At 52.5% G+C, this 26,081-nt stretch overlaps 1 protein-coding gene across 2 annotated transcripts in view; it reads left to right on the top strand.

Moving 5' to 3' along the window:
- Positions 1-24,578, top strand: part of LOC115085831 (cytochrome c oxidase assembly protein COX18, mitochondrial) — a 37,881-nt gene extending 13,303 nt beyond the window's left edge. For both annotated transcript variants that reach the window (XM_029592299.1, XM_029592300.1), the window contains exons 3-8: positions 21-489; positions 905-1,005; positions 5,692-5,858; positions 17,127-17,257; positions 19,000-19,107; positions 24,201-24,578. In XM_029592299.1, coding sequence (XP_029448159.1) covers positions 31-489; positions 905-1,005; positions 5,692-5,858; positions 17,127-17,257; positions 19,000-19,107; positions 24,201-24,374 — 1,140 coding nt within the window. In that variant the 5' untranslated portion in view covers positions 21-30 and the 3' untranslated portion in view covers positions 24,375-24,578. The remainder of the gene's footprint in view (positions 1-20; positions 490-904; positions 1,006-5,691; positions 5,859-17,126; positions 17,258-18,999; positions 19,108-24,200) is intronic.
- The last annotated feature ends 1,503 nt before the right edge of the window (positions 24,579-26,081 follow it).

Consider the following 26,081-nt stretch of genomic DNA (forward strand, 5'->3'; position numbering starts at 1 on the left):
GTTTATAATCTGATTCTCAGGTTTCCAAGGATGCACTGCAGATACAGAAGAATGTTCGCCCTTCCAGGTCTCAGTGCCTGCCGACCTCCCCCTGCTCTTGGCTTGCTTTTCCAGGCTCACTCTTTCTGGAAAGCTTCTGCTTCCTTAGCAGTCTTTGTTGTTAGAACTGAGCAGATTCTCGGAGCTCGGAGAAAGGAGCAGCTCGTGGCTGCCACATCCATTAACAGAAGCCTGCAAGGTCCCTGGCAGGGGAGAACGGGGATGCTGGCCTGCGTCTCGGCAGCGTCCGTTTCTGACAGCAGCGGCAGGCCAGGCTGGTACGAGAGCTTCGCCGATTCGGCTCCAGTTCATCTGGCAGAGAACCTGCTGATCGGACTGCAGGAAGCCTCGGGATTGCCATGGTGGGCAAATATTATCTGTGCCACAGTAGCACTGAGAACAGCCATTACCTTGCCTCTCGCTGCGTATCAGCTGTACATCATAGCCAAGGTGGGTTTCCCAGGCTCCAGGAGGTAGGTGCTCCACTTCCCCCCATGACCCCGATACTCTGCTGAGGGGGGGACGTTCACTGGGTAAACCTTTGCTGTGCGATGACCGTGTGCCCTGCTATGGTACCTTCACTGGTCCCAGTTTCCTGTCTCTGGACCCCAGGATGGCTGAGGTCTTGTGGTTTCCCATGGTGATTAGATAAGAGGCATCCACAATAATGAATTTATAGAATACGCTGCCCTGCAGAACGTCTGCTGGAGGATGGGAGACAGTGGGGTGGGCCCATGGGTGCTGGGTATGGGGACGGACGGGGGGGCCGAGGAACGCCATTCGGAAGACTGAACACGGGGGCAGGTGGTCGTGCAGCCTCCTCGGCTCGCCTGCACCGTGTGACCTCTTCCCTTTCTTCCGCTAGGTGGAGAATTTACAGCCTGAAATAGAAAGCCTAGCGAAACGGCTCCGTTATGAAGTGTCTGTGTATGGCAAGCAGAAAGGGTGGTCTGAAGGCGTTGCCAGGTAAGTGCGCGCCTCCTGCTGCTGCTGCTGCTTAAGGAATCCGCAGATAAAAGGAAATGTCACCCCTCGTTCTGAACGAGGCTTCTTCTTCCAGGGGAACGCTTGCTTTTTAGGCTTCCAGCCGGATGAGCTTACAGTCAGAGGTCTGTCTGCAAAATCATGAAGCTTTTCCATGTAAGGTAAAACTCAGGTTCCCTGTGCGTACCCGGATCAGGGCAGACTCCTGGGCTTTGCCTCCACACCAGCAGGTGGAGACAGAGAGAGTTCTGACAGACTCTGCCCTATATGCCTAAGTGCCTCCCACAGCCTGCCAGTATTACTCTGTCTCCGGCAGATGGAAGGAGTGCTCAGCCCACAGTCTGTGTGACTTAGTGTAACTCTTAGTTCCCTGTGCGTACCCGGATCAGTCCAGACTCCTGGGCTTTGCCTCCGCACCAGCAGGTGGAGACAGAGAGAGTTCTGACAGACTCTGCCCTATATGCCTAAGTGCCTCCCACAGCCTGCCAGTATTACTCTGTCTCCGGCAGATGGAAGGAGTGCTCAGCCCACAGTCTGTGTGACTTAGTGTAACTCTTAGTTAGCTTCAGGTGGCCAAAAATATTTTAGATTTAATTCTCAATTTGAGGGAACTTTAAAATTATTATAATAAAAAAAGACAGCAAAGCAAGGAAGGAAGATCTCTTCAGCCTCCCAGAGGAAGGCCCATCCCCCCCCCCCTGGTTAGTGAGGCAGCTGCAGCTGTGGTCGAGGACCCGACAGCCATGTCTGTGCAGCTGTGGGGTTGACACCGGGGAGCCCGGCTCACTGACCTAGCAGCAGGACCTTGGCTGTTCTGTTTTTTGTCGGCTCTCCCTTCTCTCCTGCCAGTACTTGTTCAAAGTTTCTTTCTCCCGCTCGCGTTTGTCGAGGGACAGTCTGTCATCCTCTTGCCTGCCGGGGGGGGGGAGAGGGTACCTCAGCAACCGCCGGGGTCATGGTGCGAGTTGCGTCAGTCCTCCCACGCGTTCGGGGAGCTGCCTGCTGAGTTCTTTGGCCCCGTTCCCGCTGAACGGGGGAATGGGCGCCATTTTGGAAAATGTTGGCGTGGCAGCACCGGCCGCGTCGGGGGACAGCATGTTACCGCCTGCTCTATCGCCTCAGCGCCCGCCCGCCCGCAAGGGGGAGGGGCTTCTAAATCGGCTTGCCCTGATCCTTTTTTTCTAGGAGAGGATCCCTCAGAAGGGGAGGATTTAATTCAGATTCCCTGTGCGTACCCAGATCAGTCCAGACCGTGGGTTGAGCCTCCCGTCCAGCAGAGGGAGACAGAGAAAACTGAAAGGATGCCCTATATCAGGACAGAGCCTATCCTGCAGCCCTTCAGTATTTCTCTGTCTCCAGCAGGTGCAGCAGGTCTCCCTTCGGTCTCCTGGTCTAGGCTGGTCAGCCTTCTCTTTCTTCCTTTCTTCTGCGATCAAGCAAGTACTTCTTCCTCAGGGATCTTGTTTGGCTCTTGCTGGACTCAGAGGGCTTTGCCCCTTGTGCGCTGCATAGCCTGAGTCCGGGCTCGCTTCCAGGTGTGGGGACCGAGGCTGCTGGTCCAGTCTTTCATCTCCCCCCCCCCCCCCCCTGCCTGTCTGGGGAGCTTAGGGCTCCATTGCTGTGCTCAGTCTGAGTGAAAAAAAAAAAAAGAGGATAATAAATAAAATATCAAATCCTAAGCTAATTTTTTTTTTCAGCTTTCCCGGGATTTGAACCGGCAGCCAGACAGGCGGGAGCGAGCAGACTTCACTCCCCTGCCTCCGCTCCTGCCGGCAGGGCTGCCAATCATCGTTGTTTTTAGCTTTTTTTTCCTCAGCGCGCGGCTCCTCTTCATTGGGGATGCCACGGCCAGCAGCCTGCCTTGCCTGTGGCCAGCCCTTGTGGCACGAGGGGCTCTGCTCATCCTGCCTGCCTGCCGGGTGAGGAAGGTCCCTCTTTGGCAGGGCAGGCAAATCCAGCCCGGGGACGAGTTCCCCAGCGTACGGGTCGGCCAGGCCTGGGAACGGCGGCCATCTTGGGTTTTTCTGCAGCTCCTGAATCGGAGCTGTCAGGGCTGGGGAGCCGGTTTTTAGTGATTTTCCCCCAATTTGAGCCCAAGGCCCCTCCCGGGAAAATTAAAACTCTGTTTTCCTCAGAATTTGTTCCTCCTCCATAAGTCCTATTTGGCTAGGACTCCCCCCTGGCCGCCCCCCCCCGGTGAAAATTCCACATCCCGCGCCGCTTCCTGTGTGTCCTGCCGTGGAACCTCCGGGGTCCGTTTGGGTGCAGATGGTCCCAGGGGTGACCCCCCTGGTGGATCCAGTTCCTCCGGATCCCGATCCCACTCCTGACTTAGCGAGCGCACTCCCACCCTTGGAGAGGGACGATCCTAGGGTCCTCTGCATGTTTCAGCGGGAGGAGTCGGAGCCCCTCATCCCCTTTGTCCTCCAGGAGGTGGGGCTGGAGGGGGCTCCCTGTGGATACCTTACGGGCCTCCTTGCCCAGGAATATGGACCCGGTCCCGGTGGGACTCAGGGCCCCGGCAAGCGCGTTTCCTTTTCATCCTAATCCCAAGCTGCTGCTCCCGCGTGATTGGGGGACTCCGGGCGGGGCGGGCTGTGGATAAGCTCTACCCTCGTCCCGGAGGAATGCTTGGACGTGTTGAAGATCCCCCCACCGTGGGACTCCTCGGTTTCTGCAGTCCCCAAGCCTGTCCCTGTGGTGGGATCCACGGCTCTGAAGGACGGACAGGACCGCAAGCTCGAGGCCCATACGAAACGTATTTTTGAAGTCGCTGGGCTTTTTTGGACGGGAGTGGCAAATGGTCTCAGCGCAAGAAGTCAAGTCTTTGCATACCTTTGCCAGACACTACGACTTGGATGTTCAGGCGCCGGGTTGAAGGAGGGTTGGAGAAGCAGCGCCTCGAGCGGGGGCCTCTCCAGATCCCATCCAGGCAAGAAAGCTCTGGTACATCCCAGCGGTCTGGACTGATCCGGGTACGTACGTGAGGGTAGGAGAATGGGCATGCTTTCGTCCATGTTACCAAGATTTTCATTCCTCTGCTGTACGAGGGGGACGGACATTTTGGTTGTACTGGTTGCTTTTCTCTGCTGGGTACAGTGTAATCCTGACAGACTCAGGTGGCACCTCGGGGGTATAGGACGCAGTCCATTGAAACTTCTCTGTCTCCCATCTGCTGGAGGGGAGGCAAAACCCAGGAGTCTGGACCTGATCGAAAACATTAGCAGGTAAGGACCAATATTCCTTCCCTGCTAAATTTCTTTTCCTAGACTCCCAGCCGACCAGACCATACTCCTGCCCTGGTTTTCTGAAGATCACCCTTGGCTGGTGTGTGTATATATTCAAAGGCATTTTCTTTGGTGTTTTAAATTCTTGTTGTTGGAAGAGTTTTCCAGTTGGATTTGGGGTTTTACCAACAGCTTTCTCTTTTCCCTGTTTTGAAGATAAAGGGTTACTATTGTTTCTTAGCCTGGTTACAGATTATACCGAGCGAGTGCAGGCGGCACCCTGTCTATGTACCAACAGTACAAGAAAGCTTTTTTTCTCTGTCTCCATCTGCTGGCAGCGGAGAAACACCCACTGGTCTGGTGGGACCTGAGGCAAGAAAAATAAGACGATAAGAACCAATTTTTCCTTATCCTCCATTGCCTCAGGTAGAAACTCAGGGGATGATGCAAAAAAATTGTGCACAGCACACAGTTTAACCTTCAGTGGTGCACGCATTTTGTTTATGTATTAACTCTACCACCAATGCACTTTCGTATGGAAATTCCTAGTAAGAACATAAGAACAGGCCGTACTGGTTCAGCCCACGGGTCCCATCAAGCCCAGCATCCTGTGTCCAACAGTTTCCAATATTAAATCACAAGTACCTGGCAAGTACCCAAATATTAAATGAATAGCTCTCAAGCTACTAATCCTATTGATTAATAGCAGGTAATGGACTTCTCCTCTAGGAACTTATCCAAACCTTTTTTAACCCAGCACACACTACTGCACTAACCACATCCTCTGGCAATGAATTCCAGAGCTTAAATTGTGTGTTGATGAGAGACTTTTCTCCATGGTAAAGATGGCATTAGGTTGTACTCCCTATTGCAGAGAGGAGCACTAGAAAGGTAACTGCTAGTCCGAGGTGGAGTAAAGTTTCCATGGCTAATATTAGTACTGTCTTAAAAGCTGGAGCGCTCCAGTGCGCTGACCTCGGTTTTGGCTTATACGTGTAGAAATGTTTTGCTTACAAAAGCATCTTTTTCCATGCCCAAATATGATTATGTGCACAAAAATGCTTTCTTGCACAGAAAAATGTTTTGTATGCACAAATCTTATTTGATGCATGGAAACACGATCTGTGCGCATAAACCATGTTTTCTCCAGGTGAGCTTGTTTTTCTGTGCACGCATTGGTGCGTATTTTCATTAGCTTAGTGCATCAGGAGTGAAAAAACCAATGGGCTTGTAATTTAGGAAGCGTGCACTGAATTTTACCCTTGGGGACAGGGAACTGCCCACAGGCAGAATGTCAATACATAAATTGGACTGAGCTTAGTTTGAGGTGATACGGGGAGAGCCCGGGTGTCAGTGCCCTTGTCCAAGCTCTATATGCGCTGCGGCTTTACCTTTTCGCAGAGTTATCCTTGTGTAAATTGCTTTTCCTCCCTGGCTTTAGATTCCATTTCAGGAAGAACCTGAAGAGGATCATTTCTGGCTTGTACGTGCGAGACAACTGCCACCCGTTCAAGGCCAGCCTGCTGATGTGGATCCAGATTCCCATGTGGGTCTTCATCTCCGTGGCTCTGCGGAACCTGAGCGTCACGGCCTTCGACTCGGGACCAGGTAATAACGGGAAATATTCAGAGAGCCGCCGCCTCTGCTGGTCTTCTCGCCATTCCTAGCTGGTGGGATCTCAGTACCTTCAGAGCTGAAGGTTGGTCAGGATTTCAAGATAAGCAAATGCATGCAGAGATACCTGCTGAATATTCGGCGTGAAGCTCCTGGAAACCAGACCGGTTGTGTTGCTTTGGGGCTCCCTGCTCCCTGCTAGTTTAAAGCACACCCAAGTTACTAATTCTGGGGAGAGTCCCACTCTGGAATGTGAATTGTGCCTATTTTAAATCATTTCATAAAAATAGAATTGTTTTGGCGACACTGAATATCACTTGGATCTGATTTGCATTTTCAAGATGAAAAGTGAAATGAATACTGAAGGGCTGCCCTTATTTACTCTAAGATACGTGGGATCTGGGTTTAACTCCCTGCCCTGGGAAGGCAGTATGTCCAGGAGGGGCTCTGCTGTCAGCTCACTGATGTGTGCATGCTGGAAGGGGGAAGGCAGCCAGGGTTCCCTGTACGTACCCGGATCAGTCCAGACAGTGGGTTATATCCCCCTTCCAGCAGGTGGAGTCAGAGCAAAATTCAAAGGCTGGCCTCTTATAAGCTGGAGCGCCCTCTCTGTCCCTTCAGCATTTCTCTGACTCCAGCAGGTGAAAGGTAGCAGTCACTTGGGTACTCCATCCAGCTTACAAAGGGGAACTTTTCTTTTTCCTTCTTATTTCTCTTGAAGTATTCTTTCTTGGATGGATCTCTTTAATTAAAAAAAAAAAAAGAGAAACTTTATAAACAAATTTTACTACTCCAGCCAATTTTCAGGGATTCACTCCCTCAGCTCTAGGCTCCAGCTTACAAGTGGAGCCAGTGGTTCTTTTCTTTTCTTTCTTTCTGAGGGTAAGTGCTGTTCCTTTTTATTACTTTCAGGTCCAGCTTTTTCTTCTGAACTGAGTTCAGGGGTGCACGCTGGTGGTCCAGTCTCTTTCCCCCCCCCCCCCCCCCCCCCCCCCAAACAACATAGTGCCCTGCCCTGAGAGGTCGCTGCCTCGGGGCAGTGTTTCCAGAGAAGCGTTATTCCTCTGGTTTTTCAGGCTTCTAAGCCTTGTCGTTGCTCTGCTAGCGGACGCCTGCTTCCCGCTCCAGTCAGCCTGCAGTTGGAGGCTCTGCCGAACAGCCATACCGCGCCCGTCTCGTTGCGGTGCCTGGGGAGATCCGGATTTGCGGCTCTCCAGGGAGGGTATTTGCGTGAGATGTCTCCCCAGCGGGGAGGGTTCCTCGCAAGCGGCTGGGCAGCTTCATTCGCACTCGCAGGTACGTCTCACAGCGAGGTCGGCCCCATTCCCACCCAGTGCGGGAACGGCGGCCATTTTGGATTCCCCGCCACCAGCTCCCGCGCAGCCAGGCCCTGACTCGGACCTCGATTTTCCACCGGACCTCTCCCCTGGACCCGGAGCCGCAGCTTCCTTCAGCTCAGCCCGTGGGAACCCCCCCGGCGTTTGCTCCGTCAGGCCCTCCCCCTGGCCCTTTTTCCACTGATTTCATTTTGTTGTTACGCAGTGCATATTTGGCCAGCATGAGCCACCAGCAGGGCTCTGCTGCGGGGCCTCTACCTCCTAAAGTAATTCGTTGGTCAGATCCAGGCTGTGGTCAGCTTTCTGGATCCCAGGATGACATGGGGATCTCCCAACCGGGGGGTATGCTAATCGCCAGTCAGCCCCCGGCCCCCCCTGGAGCAGGGGGACAGCAGCCAGCTCCCAGGAATACGGATAGTATCACCTGTATCCGCTCCGGATGATCCAGAAGGATGACCTTTCTTCTCCCATGCAGGTGGAAGGGGATGACCCAAGGGTCCTGCATCTCTTTCAAAGGGACGAGTTGGACCCTCTAATTCCTCACGTTCTAGCCGAACTGGACATAGATACTCCATCGGACCCTCCTGCTCCTACTGCATCATCCCGGAAGGGCGACCCGCTCCTCACCGGTCTGTGCCCTCCTTCTTGAACGTTCACTTTCCATCCGATGCTACTGCAACTGTTGACTAGAGAATGGGATTCGCCAGAGTCTTCTCTCAAGGTGGGCAGAGCTATGGATAAGCTCTACCCTCTACCTGAAGAGTACCTGGAGCTCCTGAGGGTCCTTAAAGTGGACGCGTCTGTGTCGGCGGTTACGAAACGCACCACGATTCCGGTTACTAGCGAAATGGCCCTAAAGGATCTGCAGGACTGTAAGTTGGAAGTCTACCTCAAACGGATTTTTGAGGTGTCTGCTCTGGGAGTCCGAGCTGCCGTCTACAGCTCTCTCATGCAGCGTGCAGGGCTTCGTTGGCTACAGCAACTGCTCAGTGCTCAGGATTTGCCGCCCGAGGAAGCTCAGCAGGCTGAGCGCCTGGAAGCAGTCATGGCATATGGGGCGGATGCTCTTTATGACCTCCTCCGGGTCCTTGCCCAGGTCCATGGTTTCAGTGGTCTCAGCCAGGCGGCTCCTTTGGCTTCGCAACTGATCGGCGGATTCGTCTTCCAAGGCACAATTGGGATCGCTTCCTTTTAAAGGAACATTGCTTTTCGGTGAGGACTTGGAACAGCTCATCAAGTCACTCGGGGAGAACAAAGTCCATATGCTGCCAGAAGATCGGCCAAGGACCTTTCGGGCCTTCAGTTCTTCCAGATCTCGCTTCCATGGACAACGACGGTTTCGTCAGACCAGACCTCAAGCACAAAGGCCACCTTCCTCACCTCTCAGTCCTGGTCTCATCCCTTTAGTGGCCGGAGAACAGTTCGAGACAACCTCCCTCACGGGGCTCCTGCCAAGTCTTCCCAATGAAGGCTTGCTGACCCACTCTTCCATTCACAGGATAGGCGGCCGCCTGTCTTTCTTCTACGAGGAGTGGGTCAAGATCACCTCAGATCAATGGGTCTTAGACATTCTACAACACGGCTACGCTTTGGAGTTTGCTCGACCCCTAAGGGACAGGTTCCTCTTCTCCCCCTGCGGAAGCCTTCAGAAGCAGGCCATGGTCCAACAGATGCTCGACCGCCTCATAGCCCTCGGGGCCATCCTCCCGGTGCCACCGAGGGAACAACGATTAGGCCATTATACTGTCTACTTCGTGGTTCCCAAGAAAGAAGGCTCCTTTCATCCCATCCTGGACATCAAGCTGGTCAACAAGGCTCTCAAGGTGCCTCACTTTCGTATGGAGACCTTACGTTCAGTTGTGGCAGCAGTGCACCGCGGGGAGTTCCCTGGCCTCCTTGGACCTGATGGAGGCGTATCTCCACATCCCCTTCTTCAAAGCACATCAACGCTTCCTGCATTTCAAGGTCCTCGGCCAGCATTTCCAGTTTCAGGCCTTACCGTTCGGGTTGGCGATGGCTCTCCGCACCTTTCACCAAGATCATGGTAGTGGTGGCAGCTGCTCTATGCCAGGAAGGAATCTTAGTCCATCCCTACCTGGACGACTGGCTCATTGAGGCGAAGTCAAAAGACCTGTGTCAAAAGACCTGTGTCTTCAAGCGGCGGAACAAGTCTTGCACCTTCTCCGCTCCCTCGGCTGGGTCATAAATTTCCCCAAAAGCAACCTTACTCCTTCAAGGACCCTAGACTTCTTAGGAGCACGCTTCGATACCAACGCCAGGAAAGTCTTCCTGCGCCAGGATCGGGCTCAGCCTCTTGTAATGCAGGTCCAGCACTTCCGGAGCCTCCAACTTCTACTATAGATTTAGTGCTGTGGGTTTTTGCGCATATGCGCCCCCTACAGAGGGCGTTACTCTCCCACTGAAAGCCTATATCTCAGGATTTTCAAGCCCTACTTCCGCTGCCCGACATAGCGAGCCGCAGCCTGGGCTGGTGGCTCAGGCTCGACCACTTGCTGAAGGGAGTGGATCTGGAGGTCCCACAGTGGGTGATCGTCACAGTGGATGTGAGCCTCTCCGGTTGGGGAGCAGTATGCCAGCGGCAGTCGGCTCAGGGACTTTGGACGTCACTCCAGGCCTCATGGCCTATCAACCGACTGGAGACCAGAGCGGACTGTCTCGCCCTGCAGCGATTCCTCCCTTTGGTTCATCATCAAGCGGTGTGGATCCTCTACGACAATGCAACCATGATGGCATACATCAATCGCCAAGGAGGGATGAGGAGCCAACATGTCGCACGGGAAGAGAACAAGCTGATGGCGTGGGCGGAGCTGCACTTTTTTACCTCGCCGCGTCCCACATAGCCAGGGTCGACAACATTCAGGCGGATTTCCTAAGCCGACAACGCATAGATCCAGGGGAGTGGGAGCTCTCCGAGGAAGCGGTGTCACTCCTCTTCAGCAGATGGGGAGCCCCTCACCTGGACTTGATGGCGCGACGCTCCGGAATGCGAAGGCTCCCCGCTTCTTCAGCTGCTGACGAGAACATGGCGCAAAGGGTGTGGATACTCACGTCCTTTCCTGGCTGCAAAATCTCCTCCTCTATGTATTCCCGCCATGGCCCCTGGTGGGCAAGGTGCTGCGCAGAATAGAGCTTCATCAGGGGCCTGTCATTCTGGTGGCCCCGGAATGGCCTCGAAGACCATGGTTTGCAGACCTAGTCAACCTAGCGGTCAACGGTCCTCTCCGCCTCGGACACCTCCCGAACCTTCTGTGCCAAGGGCCAGTATTTTTAGACCGGACAGATCGCTTCTGTCTTGCGGCATGGCTTTTGAACGGTGGAGGTTGAGGAGACGTGGCTATCCAGAAGCAGTCATCTCCACGCTCCTCAAGGCGCGAAAGACATCCACCTCCATTTCCTTCGTCCGGATCTGGAAAGTGTTTGAGGCTTGGTGCGCTTCCATGGACATCTCTCCATGTCAGGCTTCCATTGCACATGTTTTGTCTTTCCTACAGCGTTGCCTGGACAAGGGCTTGGCATACAATTCCCTGCGGGTTCAGGTCACAGCACTTGGGGCTCTGGTTCATCATCAGGAGGCAGCTCCTCTTTCTGCTCATCCGGATATTGTCCGATTCTTGAAAGGAGTGTAAAGCATGTCAAACCACCAAGTCACCTCCTCTGTCCTTCGTGGAGTCGCAACTTGGTCCTTCGGGTGCTCACTGGCCCGCCATTTGAGCCTTTGTGGAGCGCATCTCTCAAGGAGCTCACCCTCAAGGCAGCCTTTCTTGTGTCCATTTGTTCTGCGCGCCGGAACTTGGAGTGACAGGCTCTATCCTGCAGAGAACCTTTTCTCCGTTTTATGGACTCCAGGGTGTCCCTGTCCACAGTGCCCTCCTTCTTGCCTAAGGTGGTTTCGCCTTTTCATCTGAATCAGTCGGTGGAACTTTCTTCCTTCGCCGCCGAGAATTGGCTGGAACTTCGGAGACTGGATCTCAAGCGGGTTCTTATTCGTTATCTGGAGATCACCAATGAGTTTCACTTTATCGGACCACCTGTTTGTTCTCTGGAGCGGTCCCAGGCACGGCCATCAGGCGTCCAAGACCACGATCGCGCGCTGGTTGAAGGATGCCATTGCCTCAGCGTATATTAATGTCGGCCGTCGCCCTCCGGACGGTTTTGGTTTTGGTTTTTGGTTTTGGTTCTAGCTTTCTGGATCGGTGGAAGCTGGTGGTGCCAGCCTCTCCCCGTTTTGCTGATCTCTGCCCAGCGGCCCCGAGACGTCCTCTTTCTCCGGGGCCGCTGCAGCAGGGAGGAGAGATTCCCCTGCTGCCGTCCGGGGCATTTGCGGGTAGTGGAGGCTTGTTTCCTGCCCCCCCACGGCACTTTTCGGAACCATCGCCCCCCCCCCCCCACAGCTTGCCTCTCTCCTGCCACGGCCGTCCCGTTGCTCAGCCTGTGGCGAGCCAGGGTCGAGGATATCTCGAGAGGGCATCTGTTCGAGGTGCCTCCCCCGCTGGGGAAGGCACCTCAGAGCCGCTGAGTACTTTTTCGTTCCGCGCCTCCGTGTGGCCGGGGCAATGTGGGCCAGCCCCTTCGGCGGGAACGGCGGCCATTTTGACTCAGCAGGATCACGAGTCGCAGCCATCAGAGGAGGAGCAGGATTCTCGGGGCGGTTCTCCCCGATTCTGACACCAGTAAAGACTCTCAGTGCCCAGGTCCCTCCAACTGATCCCGTTATTGCCTCCCCCTTGGGCCCACCGATTTTCTCTCCAGAGTTTATTGTACTCATGAACAATGCATATCTACAGCGCCTGGAAGCTCCTAGGGCACCCACCCAGGGCCCACCCCCTGCCAAGGCACCTCGCGTCATGAATGCGCTGTATGGGACCCCAGACGTAGTGGTGGGGGCACAGAGAGCCCCCCATGGGGCCCCCAGAGTTCATTTTGCACCGCCCTCGCTGGGAGGGGCGGGCGTTCTTCCGGATCAGGGGGGGATCCCCAGGTCTTCCGGATGCTACGCTCTCAGAGGCCCAGCTGGAAGGGGATGACCCGCGAGTACTCCGCATATTCCAGAGAGAGGAACTCGACGATCTCATCCCCCAGATCCTTCAGGAGCTGGACCTGGATCCTCCACCAGAACCCCCGGCGCCTGTTGCTCCAGTCGTCGCCTCGTCAACCAAGAAGGGGGATCCGGTCTTGGCCGGCCTGCATCCCCTGTCCCGGGCTTTTCCTATGCATTCCACCTTTCTACAGCTCTTGGCTAGGGAATGGGATACTCTCGAATCCTCCTTGAAGGTCAGAAGAGCAATGGAAAAGCTTTATCCACTCCCGGAGGACTTCCTGGAGCTGATCAAGGTCCCAAAGGTGGACTCGACGGTGTCGGCGGTCACCAAAAGGACAACCATCCCGGTTACGGGCGGCACGGCTCCACGGGACCTCCAGGACAGGAAGTTGAAAATTTACCTCAAGAGAGTCTTTGAGGTCTCGTCGCTGGGTATGCGCGCGGCTATGTGTAGCTCTCTCCTGCAGAGGGCAAGTCTCCGCTGGGTTCAGCAGCTACTTACATCACAAGACTTGCCACCCGAGGAAGCCGCCCAGGCTGACCATCTAGAGGCCTCCATAGCATACAGAGCGGACGCTCTGTATGACCTGTTCCGGGTCCTGGTGAGATCCATGGTCTCAGTAGTGTCGGCGAGGCGTCTCCTCTGGCTCCGCAACTGGGCAGCGGATTCTTCCTCCAAATCCAGCTTGGGCTCCCTCCCCTTCAAGGGCAGGTTCCTCTTTGGTGAGGATCTTGACCAGATCATCGAGTCTCTGGGAGAGAACGCGGTCCACCATTTGCCCAAGGATCGTCAGCGTACCTTCAGGTCCTTTACTTCCTCCAGGGCCCGGGCCCAGCGTCGATACCGCGGGTACCGGCAGACGGGGCCCCGGATGCCCTCTTCCAGGCCCCAGTCTTGGTCCCGGTCCTTTCGTGGCCGCAGGTCTGCTCGGGAGGGGTCCAGTCAGGGGGCCACCTCCAAATCCGCTCAATGATGCCAAGCTCACCCACTCCTCCACCCCATGGATCGGCGGACGAATCTCACACTTCTATGAGGAGTGGGCTCACATTACCTCGGATCAGTGGGTATTCGATATCCTAAGGAACGGCTACGCTTTGGAGTTTGTCCGCCTCCCGAGGGACAGGTTTCTCTTTTCTCCCTGCGGGTCGGACCTCAAGAGGTGGGCGGTCCAACAGACCGTGGATCGGTTGCAGGGTATAGGGGCCATCTCTCCCGTCCCCTCCGGAGAGGTGGGCTTGGGCCATTATTCCATTTACTTCGTTGTACCCAAAAAGGACGGATCCTATCGGCCAATTCTGGATCTCATGGAAGTCAATAGGTCCCTCTGGGTCCTCCAGTTCCGCATGGAGACGCTGCGCTCGGTCATCGCGGCAGTGCATCAGGGGGAATTTCTTGCCTCACTGGATCTGATCGAGGCCTATCTCCACATTCCTATTCTCCCGGCTCACAGACGTTTCCTTCGCTTCAAGATTCTGGACCAGCACTTTCAGTTCCAGGCTCTCCCCTTCGGACTTTCAGGTAGTGGCGGCAGCCCTGAAGCGCGAGGGGATTCTCGTTCATCCCTATTTGGACGACTGGCTAATTCGGGCGAAGTCCTTTGCACAGGGACAGTCGACTGTCTCCAGAGTAGTCCGACTTCTCCGTTCCCTGGGGTGGGTCGTGAATATTGCCAAGAGTTCCCTCATTCCTTCGCAACACTTGGACTTCTTGGGAGCGTGTTTTGATATGCTTCAGGGCAAGGTCTTCTTGCGTCCGGACAAATACAGCGGTTTACTGCATTACCAGCACCCACCTCCTGGGACTATCTCCAGCTCCTGGGCTCCATCATCGACCTCGTACCCTGGGCCTTTGCACACCTCCGGCCTCTCCAGGCGGCCCTGCTTTCCCGCTGGAAGCCAGTCTCGCAGGACTATCAGATTGTGCTCCCTCTAACACAGTTCGCCAGAGACAGTCTGCGGTGGTGGTTGGATCCGAGACATCTAGCCCAAGGAGTCTCCCTCGATGTACCAAATTGGGTGGTGGTCACCACCGATGCCAGCCTCTGCGGATGGGGGGCAGTATGCGAATGGAGTTTGACGCAGGGGACGTGAACGAAGGCACAGGCGTCCTGGCCGATCAATCGCCTGGAAACCAGAGCGGTGCACTTGGCGCTCATACACTTCCTTCCCCTGGTGCGGAATCGGGAAGTAAGGATCCTATCGGACAACGCGACCATCGTCGCGTACATCAATCGTCAGGGAGGCACAAGGAGTCACCATGTATTGCTCGAGGCGGCGCGCCTGATTGCATGGGCGGAGAATCACCTAGCACGACTGGCTGCCTCACACATTGCGGGTGTGGACAACATTCAGGCAGACTACCTGAGTCGTCAGCAGCTAGACCCAGGAGAGTGGTCTCTCTCCGACGAAACAATGCAACTTCTCGTTCATCGGTGGGGGTCACCTCATCTGGATCTGATGGCGACGTCTCTCAACACCAAGGCGTCTCGATTCTTCAGCCGCAGAAAGGAGCGTGGTGCGGAAGGCGTAGATGCCCTAGTACTGCCTTGGCCACGTCACCTCCTACTCTACGTCTTCCCTCCCTGGCCTCTGGTGGGCAAGGTCCTCCGGAGAATAGAGCATCACCAGGGGCCCGTACTTCTGGTGGCTCCTGAATGGCCACGTCGTCCCTGTTTTGCAGATCTGCTACAGCTAGCAGTCGACGGTCCGCTTCGGCTGGGACATCTTCCTCGACTACTCCATCAGGGACCGGTATTTTTCGAGCAGGCAGAACACTTTTGTCTTGCGGCCTGGCTTTTGAACAGCACCGCCTCAGATGCAGAGGATACCCCGAGCTTGTAGTTTCAACCCTACTAAAGGCCCGAAAGACTTCCACTTCAGTGGCTTATGTGAGGGTCTGGAAGGTATTCGAGGTGTGGTGCACCGCGCATGGTACCCGTCCCACGAAGGCCTCGGTCCCTCAGATTCTCCAGTTCCTTCAAGACGGCTTGGACAAAGGTCTCGCCTACAATTCTCTACGAGTTCAAGTGGCCGCTCTAGGTTCACTCATCCAGTTTGCAGACCATCCCTCGCTCCTGGTACAGCCGGATATCACCCGGTTCCTCAAGGGTGTGAAGCACTTGCGGCCCCTGGTGAGGGACCCGTGCCCTTCTTGGAGCCTTAACTTGGTTCTTCGGACGCTGGCAGGTCCTCCCTTTGAGCCTCAGCGCAACTCCACCATCGAGGATCTTACTCTCAAGACAGTCTTTCTAGTGGCCATCTGCTCCGCTCGTCGCATCTCAGAACTTCAAGCGTTATCCTGTAGGGAACCCTACCTCCACTTCATGGACTCCGGCGTCTCTCTCCGAACTGTTCCCTCCTTCTTGCCCAAGGTAGTGTCTGCTTTGAATCAGACGGTCAAGCTCCCGTCCTTCTTCTAGACGTCAAACGAACATTACTTCGCTACTTGGAGGTCACTAATGACTTCAGGGTCTCGGATCATTTGTTTGTTCTCTGGTCGGGGCCGAGAAAAGGGTTCCAGGCCTCTAAGACGACGATTGCGAGATGGCTAAAGGACGCCATTACATCAGCATACATAGGAGCGGGGCGGACTCCCCCTCTAGGTGTCATCGCTCATTCTCTTCGCTCGCAAGCAGCCATCTGGGCAGAGGTTCGGTCCGTATCCTCTCAGGAGATTTTTCGAGCAGCGACTTGGAAATCGCTGCACACCTTCACGAGACATTATCGTCTACACCTGGCGTCTTCCGCCTCCGGACACTTTGGCGACCAGGTCCTCCGAGCAGGGCTTTCAGGGGCCCACCCGGTGTAGGGAAGCTTTGGTACATCCCACCATCTGGACTGATCTGAGTACGTACAGGGAAAAGAAAATTATTCCTTACCTGCTAATTTTCATTCCTGTAGTACCAAGGATCAGTCCAGATGCCCACCACGTTGGTTCTCTGGGTTCTAGACTCTTTCCTGCTCGAACTGCTCTGTTCTTTCTGAAAGATGTTGTGTCGTTTCATTCTCTGAGTCTGTTATCACAGTTCTTCTGCAAGTTGCAGTTTCTGCCATGCGTTGGCTTGATTTTTTGATTATGACCTGTTATGGTTGAGAACACTTGATCCATTCTTCTTAAGTTTTTTTCTCCTGGCTTTGATATACTCTATACTGAGCTCCTCCGGAGGGTGCACTGGCTTATATGCTAACACCCTTTGAAGCCTTGTCTGACTCCATCTGCTGGACGGGGGACATAACCCCCCGTCTGGACTGATCCTGGTATGTACAGGGAATACTCCCATCCTCAGAATCATGGGTTTGGGATAGCGGCTCTCCTTACCAGCATCTGTTTTCCTATATGCTCTCTGCTGTTATTACTGCTCTTACCAGTTGGTTAACGTTGCAAGTTTTTTTGCCTGTTGGCATGTTTCTTCTAAAATTTTGATGCGGTTCATACGTTGAGTATTTTATACCGATTCCTTGATCCATCCAAACGTTTTTTCTCTTGCTTTGATATTCTTAATACTGAAGGGACAGAGAGGGCGCTCCAGCTTATAAGAGGCCAGCCTTCGAGTTTTGCTCTGACTCCACCTGCTGGATTGGGGACATAACCCACTGTCTGGACTGATCCGTGGTACTACTGGAACGAAAATTAGCAGGTAAGGAATAATTTTCTTTTAGAGGATGTAAGGGACAGTGAGGTGTTGGCCTGCACAGATGCTGGAGATGGAAGAAATAGGGAAGTAATGGCTTGTAAATGTTAGCATGCAAAAAATAGGAAATGAGAATACAAAAGGTTCCTAGTTTCTTGTCTATGGCTATGATGATTGGAATTCCAGCTCATTTTATCATGTGAGGCTATAACTAATGCATTACTTTGGGGGGTAGAGGGAGCGGTTAACGCTGCGCACAAGCAGCTGGTGGATGGCGGAGTCCTGTGGTTTCCTGACCTCACGCTGCCGGACGCGACGTGGATGCTGCCTGTCTCACTGGGGCTCATCAATCTGCTGATAGTGGAGGTGATTTTTTTTTTTTCCGATAAAATAGTGGTGATGCATTCTTGCTTCCACAGCAGAGAAAAATAACCCATGCTATAGTTACACGATGTTAGGTTCCATATTAGGTGCTACCACCCAGGAAAGAGATCTAGGTGTCATAGTGGATAACACATTGAAATCGTCGGCTCAGTGTGCTGCAGCAGTCAAAAAAGCAAACAATGTTAGGAATTATTAGGAAGGGAATGGTGAATAAAACGGAAAATGCCATAATGCCTCTGTATCGCTCCATGGTGAGACCGCACCTTGAATACTGTGTACAATTCTGGTCGCCGCATCTCAAAAAAGATATAATTGCGATGGAGAAGGTACAGAGAAGGGCTACCAAAATGATAAGGGGAATGGAACAGCTCCCCTATGAGGAAAGACTAAAGAGGTTAGGGCTGTTCAGCTTGGAGAAGAGACGACTGAGGGGGGATATGATAGAGGTGTTTAAAATCATGAGAGGTCTAGAACGGGTAAATGTGGATCAGTTATTTACTCTTTCGGATAATAGAAAGACTAGGGGGCACTCCATGAAGTTAGCATGGGGCACATTTAAAACTAATCGGAGAAAGTTCTTTTTCACTCAACGCACAATAAAGGGAAGGGGGAGACTCAGGAGTAATCTTAGGAAATATTTCTTTACAGAGAGAGAGAGAGAGAATTAGTAGGAGGGAGAAAGTGGAAGGGGGAGACTCAGGAGTAATCTTTCGAAATATTTCTTTACAGAGAGGGTGGTGGAGAGAGAGAGAGTGAGGATTAGTAGGAGGGAGAGGGTGGAAGGGGGCAAGTTCAGGAGTAATCTTAGGAAATATTTCTTTACAGAGAGGGTGGTGAGAGAGAGAGAGAGTGAGGATTAGTAGGAGGGAGAGGGTGGAAGGGGGAGACTTAGGAGTAATCTCAGGAAATATTTCTTTACAGAGAGGGTGGTGAGAGAGAGAGAGAGTGAGGATTAGTAGGAGGGAGAGGGTGGAAGGGGGAGACTCAGGAGTAATCTTAGGAAATATTTCTTTACAGAGAGGGTGGTGGAGAGAGAATGAGGATTAGTAGGAGGGAGAGGGTGGAAGGGGGGAGACTCAGGAGTAATCTTAGGAAATATTTCTTTACAGAGAGGGTGGTGGAGAGAGAGTGAGGATTAGTAGGAGGGAGAGGGTGGAAGGGAGAGACTCAGGAGTAATCTTAGGAAATATTTCTTTACAGAGAGGGAGGTGGAGAGAGAGTGAGGATTAGTAGGAGGGAGAGGGTGGAAGGGAGAGACTCAGGAGTAATCTTAGGAAATATTTCTTTACAGAGAGGGAGGTGAAGAGAGAGAGTGAGGATTAGTAGGAGGGAGAGGGTGGAAGGGGGGAGACTCAGGAGTAATCTTAGGAAATATTTCTATACAGAGAGGGTGGAGGTGGAGAGAGAGTGAGGATTAGTAGGAGGGAGAGGGTGGAAGGGGGGAGACTCAGGAGTAATCTTAGGAAATATTTCTTTACAGAGAGGGTGGTGGGTGCATGGGAGAGGCTCCCTGTGGAGGGGGTGGGGATGGGGAATTTTCTGAGGGAGTGGTAGTGTGTAAAGCAGCGTAGATGATGTGAATGTGTAGGATTTCACAGGCCGAGTGATCCTTTTTTGCCATCTCGTTTCTATGTAGCTGGATGACCTTTGACAGATTGCAGCTTTGTCTTTAAACCTTCATAGTTAGAGCATAACGCAGGCTGTGTTTCCTCCTCCTCCTGCAGATATTTGCTCTGCGGAAGGTTGAGCTGTCCAGGTTTCAGAAGTACGTGACCAGTGTGATTAGAGGGCTCTCTGTGCTGATGATCCCCATTGCTGCCAGTGTTCCCTCTGTAAGTATCGCTCCCAGGAGCCGAGAACTTGAGAAACTTGGACTGCAGTTGGCTTTGCAGCTCTCGTCTTCTCCTGCCTCATAAAGGTTTCTGGACTGACTGGACATTTATTCCAGCTCCATCATGTACTGCACTTAGCTTGCTCCAAGAGTTTCTAAAAAGAAATCTAAATGCGCTGTGGTGAGCATTTATTTTTTTTTTTTTTAACGAAAATGGTGATAACATTTGAGAAAATGGTGGTCGTGTATTAACCAGTGCCAGACAGAACTGCTGCACCCTCTGTCTCATCGTTAACGCACGCGGCCTGTGTCTCTGGAAGACAGCTTTGCACTGTCAGCTGTTCCTAGTCCCCGGAGCTGGATCCTGACTTGAGTCTGCCAGGGCAGCAGGGGCCACAGGAAAGGGTTATGCCCGCAGCACTCGTCCTTTGCACATACAGCCACTAATTAGTGCTATCTAGCGCATGCTCTCATTCTCTGCACAGTGGCACATACAGTCTCTCCAGTATTGAAAGTTGTCGGGTGCCACCGTACAGCAAGTAACACCAGAGATAGATATAGCTAACATCTTAAATATTATGTAAATGATTTAAAATCATTTTGTTTTCCTGGTGTGTAGACAGATGGACTCAGGACCCCTGTGGGTTTATGCTCCCCTGCCAGCAGGTGGAGACGGAGCAAGCTGATGTCACAGTACATGTAACCCTGCAGTGACCCCAGCCTGCCTGTATTCTCCGTCTCCAGCAGATGTGGACGTGCATCTCCCTATGGGGATTTCTCTGAGCTTTTTGAAAGGAGAAATTTGAAATTCTAAATTCAAGAAACTAAAGCCCCACTCTCCTGCGCTGATACCTAAGGGTCGCTCTCCCAGCTGAGAATTCCTGAGCCGATTCCCCTGGTCCCTCAGAGGTTGTGCCTTGGTCCGGTAGCTGGGTTTCCCGGCGAGGACTTAGCTGCTAGTTCAGCTGAAAGGCAGCGGGTACAAGAGACCGAGCGTGGCGGTGACGGCAGATGCCCTCTCCCCCCGCAGCCGGAGACCGTCTCTGTACTCAGCCGGTGAGCGCTGAGCTCAGGTGAGGGCAGTTCTGTGGGACCAGCTCCAGTTCCTTCTGGGCTTGGTCTGGACCCGGCTGCTTTTTCTTGGGTGGGATTTTTTTTCAAGGCTCACAAGCCTTCCTTCAGGCGCAGTCCTCCGCTTCCCCCCCTCAGCCGGTGGCTCCTCCCTCTTTCAGTCCTCCGCTTCCCTGCCTCAGCCGGTGGCTCCTCCCTCTTTCAGTCCTCCGCTTCCCTGCCTCAGCCGGTGGCTCCTTCCTCTTTCAGTCCTCCGCTTCCCTGCCTCAGCCGGTGGCTCCTCCCTCTTTCAGTCCTCCGCTTCCCTGCCTCAGCCGGTGGCTCCTCCCTCTTTCAGTCCTCCGCTTCCCTGCCTCAGCCGGTGGCTCCTCCCTCTTTCAGTCCTCCGCTTCCCTGCCTCAGCCGGTGGCTCCTTCCTCTTTCAGTCCTCCGCTTCCCTGCCTCAGCCGGTGGCTCCTTCCTCTTTCAGTCCTCCGCTTCCCTGCCTCAGCCGGTGGCTCCTTCCTCTTTCAGTCCTCCGCTTCCCTGCCTCAGCCGGTGGCTCCTTCCTCTTTCAGTCCTCCGCTTCCCTGCCTCAGCCGGTGGCTCCTCCCTCTTTCAGTCCTCCGCTTCCCTGCCTCAGCCGGTGGCTCCTTCCTCTTCCAGTCCTATGCTTAAGCGCCGGGGCTCGCCTCGGCTCCCTGCGGGTGTTCCTGTCAGGAGTCCGGATGGCACTGATGATGATGGGGATGATGGAAGATGGGGATCTTCCTCCAGGACTGGAACCGTATCGATCAACGTTGCAGATCTTTCACAGCGATGATCTGCCGGCCCTGATTCCCAGACCGTGAAACATCTGGGTGTCCCTGGTTCGGATGCTATGTCAGAGCCGAGGAAGGATCCCATTTTGGTTTCCTTACGTAAAGCCTCTTGTTTTTCCCCAGTGATGGATGCCATCCAGGAAGTGATTGATCTGGAATGGGATGCCCCAGAGGACTTTGGAAGGTCTGTACCCCCTGGATCCGGCTGTGAGACAGCGTTTGCGGTTTCCCATGGTGGGTGCTCTGGTATGTGCCGTGTTTAAGCGGACGACTATCCCCGTAGAGGGAGGCGCGGCCTTGAAGGATTGAGGCTAGTCTTAAGCAATCCTTTGAGGCAGTGGCAATGGATTTACACATTGCCTCCTGTTCCACCCGAGTGGCAAGATCTTGTCTGCTTCTCTCTCAGGAGGTTGATGAGCTTGCAGGGAATTCCAGAGCGGTTATGGAGCCTGCTGCCACCTTTTCAGCAGACAGAGGCTGTGATTTGGTGGCGCCGGTCTGGCCCAGGTGTCTGTTGTAGGCGGATTTGTTACTGCTCCTGCTGGAGGGCCCCCTTAGTCTTCCGCGGCACATGGATCTGCTTCAGCAGGGATTGGTTCTTCACGAGGATCCGGCTCTATTCTGTCGAAAGGGTTGGCCCTTGAGAGGACTTGCCTGTTAAAGCACGGTTATTCCTCTGCGGTGATTGCCACCTTGGTCCGCGTTCGCAAGTTCTCCACTTCCTTGGCTTTTGTGCGGGTTTGGAGAGTTTTTGAGGCCTGGTTTGAGGAGCAGGGTGTTCTTCCTCGTTCATTTAAGATCCCTCTTATTCTGGATTTTTTATAGGATGGATTGAATAAAGGATTGGCCCTTAATTCTTTGAAGGTGCAGGTTGCGGCTCTTGCTTGTTTGAGGCCTGGTGAATGGTGTTTGACTTAGTTTTTGGGTACTTGCCAGGTTCTTGTGGCCTGGATTGGCCACTGTTGGAAACAGGATGCTGGGCTTGATGGACCCTTGGTCTGACCCAGTATGGCATGTTCTTATGTTCTTATGTTCTTATCTCATCCTGATGTGGAAGCAACTTAGGCCTCCCTTGAGTTTACCGGTTCCATTGTGGGGTCTTAATTTAGTGCTGGACATTTTGGCGGGCCCTGCGTTCCAACCACTGCGTAGGCTTTACTTATGGTTGTTGACTTTGAAGACTGTGATCCTGGTGACTTTATGTTCTGCGCGTCGGATTTCTGAGCTGCAGGCCTTGCCTTGCTGGGAGCTCTTCCTTCGGGTGGCTCTGGGGATATTACAGCTGCGCAGTTTCATCCTTCCTGCCCAAGGTAATCTCGGATTTTCATTTGAATCAGTCCATGTCCTTGCCATCCCTGGATAAGGTCAGGGATGCGGAGGACTCTTGCCTTTTGCGCTCCTTGGATGTTAAGCGTCTTGTCGTGTGGTATCTGGAGGTCTCTGAGTCTTTTTGAAAGACGGATCGCCTGTTTGTTCTCCATGGGGGGAGTAAGCAGGGCGCTCAGGCTTCGTGCACTACCATAGCTCGTTGGATTAAGGAGGTGGTCATGGCCACATATGTGGATGCTGGGAAGCTGTTGCCTACTCAGGTTAGGGCTCAGGCAGTGTCATGGGCGGAGGTTAGTCTGTTGTCTCCCGTCGATATCTGCCGGGCCGCGACCTGATCCTCCTTACACACTTTTTCCAGGTTTTATCGTCTGGATGTGCAGGCCCGGGAGGACGCAGCTTTTGCATGTGCGGTGTTTACTGGACCGCGGGCAACCTCCTATCCTGTTGAGAAGTAGCTTTGGAACATCCCACTGGGCCTGAGTCCATCTGTCTACTGCTAGGAAATAGAGAAATTACTTACTGATAATTTTGTTTTCCTTAATGTAGACAGATGGACTCAGCTTCCTACCCTCGGTTGCCGCATGAGTGTGTCAGTAGTCCTCCCGTGGGGCTCTGGGTCCCAAGGGATTACTGGTAAGTGTTCATCCAGTCCCTAGATTGGGCTACCTAGAATCTTATGCGAGTTCAATGTTTATGGTTGGGTGAGTGCAGTTTTGGTTGCCTGTCTTTAATCAAGGTTTTTGCCAGTATGTCCACAGTTGCTTTGGAAGAGAATACTGGCAGGCTGGGGTCACTGCAGGGTTATGTATACTGTGACGTCAGCTTGCTAAGTCTCCATCTGCTGGCAGGGAAGAATAAACCCATTGGTCCTGAGTCCATCTGTCTACACTAAGGAAAACGAATTTATCAGGTAAGTAATTTCTCCAATATCACATCTTCTAGAAGATTAAGGTAGGTCACAATGTTAAAACATACATAAAATTATCTAAAAAACATATACAAAACAATTACATTACCTGGATGTAATCTGCTTTCAAAAGCAGAATATTAAAATAATTTAAAAAGACAACTCAGACATTGAGGAAGCCATTTGCCAAAATACCCTCTGACCATATTAGCACTGTCAATGATCTGAGTCCATCTGCTCCAACTAAAATATCCAATTTAACTGCTGGTGCCACACACTTGTTCTGGGCCTTTAGCTCAGTTTTAGCTATTGAACTGTGGTCACAGAAGTGAGAAGATCTCAAAAAAGATTCTGGAGAAGGTACAGAGAAGGGCAACCAAAATGATAAAGGGGATGGAACAGCTCCCCTATGAGGAAAGGCTGAAGAGGTTAGGGCTGTTCAGCTTGGAGAAGAGACGGCTGAGGGGGGGATATGATAGAGGTCTTTAAGATCATGAGAGGTCTTGAACGAGTAGATGTGAATCAGTTATTTACACTTTCGAATAATAGAAGGACTAGGGGGCACTCCATGAAGTTAGCAAGTAGCACATTTAAGACTAATCGGAGAAAATTCTTTTTCACTCAACGCACAATAAAGCTCTGGAATTTGTTGCCAGAGGATGTGGTTAGTGCAGTTAGTGTAGCTGGGTTCAAAAAAGGTTTGGATAAGTTCTTGGAGGAGAAGTCCATTAATGGCTATTAATCAATTTTACTTAGGGAATAGCCACTGCTATTAATTGCATCAGTAGCATGGGATCTTCTTAGTGTTTGGGTAATTGCTAGGTTCTTGTGGCCTGGTTTTTGGCCTCTGTTGGAAACAGGATGCTGGGCTTGATGGACCCTCGGTCTGATCCAAAATGACCACTTTTCCTATTTTAATGAGATGCTTTGGGATGTCCCTTGCTGTGCTGTGGTGGCATCTCACGTCGCTGTCTCTTTCTCTTGCAGTGCATGGCTCTGTACTGGCTCTCTTCCAGCTGTGTGGGCCTGGGACACAACCTGCTTCTGCGTTCGCCAGCTGTTCGCCGCGTGTGCCGGATACCGAGGACTAAATCTGACTCTGACACTCCTTATAGGGACATAGCTGCGGGTTTGCTTGCAAAGTATTCCTTGAAGAGGTGATTCTTCTGGGATGGACTGAATAAATCCATTCAGTGGTGCAGCGCGGTTTCTGCTCCTACAACGCCATGGATCAAGGACTTCTTTCATGGGATTTTCTGCTCAGTCAGCAGCACCTCTTGTTGGTTCATGAATCATGAGTGATTCTAAAACACTGAATATGTGATAAGGATTTTAAAGAAACGTAAATAGATGAATGTGTATCTTTGGCTGGTTTGCCCATCGGTGTCTTATTGACAGGAGTGAGCGGAGATCTTGGTCAGTTCCATAAAGAATCCATGGACACATTGGAAGTGGTAAGGAGAGAGATTAACGAGGCAGACGTGGTGAGGTACAGACAAGAACACTCCTGTTAGCTCCTCCGCTGCTGCTTTGTAATGCACACAGAGTGCACAAGGCAGCGCTCGGCTGGCTTACAGCGAGCGATTCGGACGCCATACGGCAGAAAACCCCACGGTTAGAAAAAGTGACCTCTTTCCGACCTGCACCTCTGGGGGCCCAGTATGCATGTGGGGAATAATAGAAATGGGAGGAGGTGGGACCAAACCTGCCTTGGAAAGGGTTGGAGAATAGGCCGCTGTAAATACCTCAGCAGCTGGGGGGATACTGGAGGCTAGAGTAGCAGACTTGGAGGAGCTGAGGGAGACAGAGAGGTACAGTAAAAACTTTTTTAAATATATCCGAAGCAGAAAGCCTGTGAGGGAGTCAGTTGGACCGTTAGATAATCGAGGGGTTAAAGGGGCACTTAGAGAAGATAAGGCCATCGTGGAAAGATTAAATGATTTCTTTGCTTCGGTGTTTACTGAAGAGGATGTTGGGGAGGTACCCGTAATGGAGAAGGTTTTCATGGGTAATGATTCAGATGGACTGAATCAAATCACGGTGAACCTAGAAGATGTGGTAGGTCTGATTGACAAACTGAAGAGTAGTAAATCACCTGGACCGGATGGTATACACCCCAGAGTTCTGAAGGAACTAAAAAATGAAATTTCAGACCTATTAGTAAAAATTTGTAACTTATCATTAAAATCATCCATTGTACCTGAAGACTGGAGGATAGCAAATGTAACCCCAATATTTAAAAAGGGCTCCAGGGGCGATCCGGGAAACTACAGACCGGTTAGCCTGACTTCAGTGCCAGGAAAAATAGTGGAAAGTGTTCTAAACATCAAAATCACAGAACATATAGATATATTTAAAAAAGTTCACTTAGAGAATAGTCACTGCCATTAGCAATGGTTACATGGAATAGACTTAGTGTTTGGGTACTTGCCAGGTTCTTATGGCCTGGATTGGCCACTGTTGGAAACAGGATGCTGGGCTTGATGGACCCTTGGTCTGACCCAGTATGGCATGTTCTTATGTTCTTATTGACAAGACCTTCAGGGACATAGTAGCCAAGTCCCAAATCCAGTCTGGCAGCCCCAGTGCTGCCTTGGATCAGAAAGGTCTCCCAGTAGGAGAACATCACTCTGGTGAAGCAGGAATGATCCTGTAGCAAGGATCTGCTCTCCAGCTGATGTATTGTCCGGCCATCATAGTTGGTGATTCGATTATTAGAAATGTAGTTCCCTGTACTTTACCCGGATCATATGAGCAAAGGCCCACGGAACAAACTGCAGGGTAGCTGCCATAGAACCAAGTACTTGTAAATAGTCCCACATCTTGTGTGTGAGTCAGCAGGCTTGTGCATGCGAGCATTCCTGTCTC

This window comes from Rhinatrema bivittatum, chromosome 2, assembly GCF_901001135.1.
Source record: "Rhinatrema bivittatum chromosome 2, aRhiBiv1.1, whole genome shotgun sequence".
In the NCBI taxonomy this organism is placed as follows: Eukaryota; Metazoa; Chordata; class Amphibia; order Gymnophiona; family Rhinatrematidae; genus Rhinatrema; species Rhinatrema bivittatum.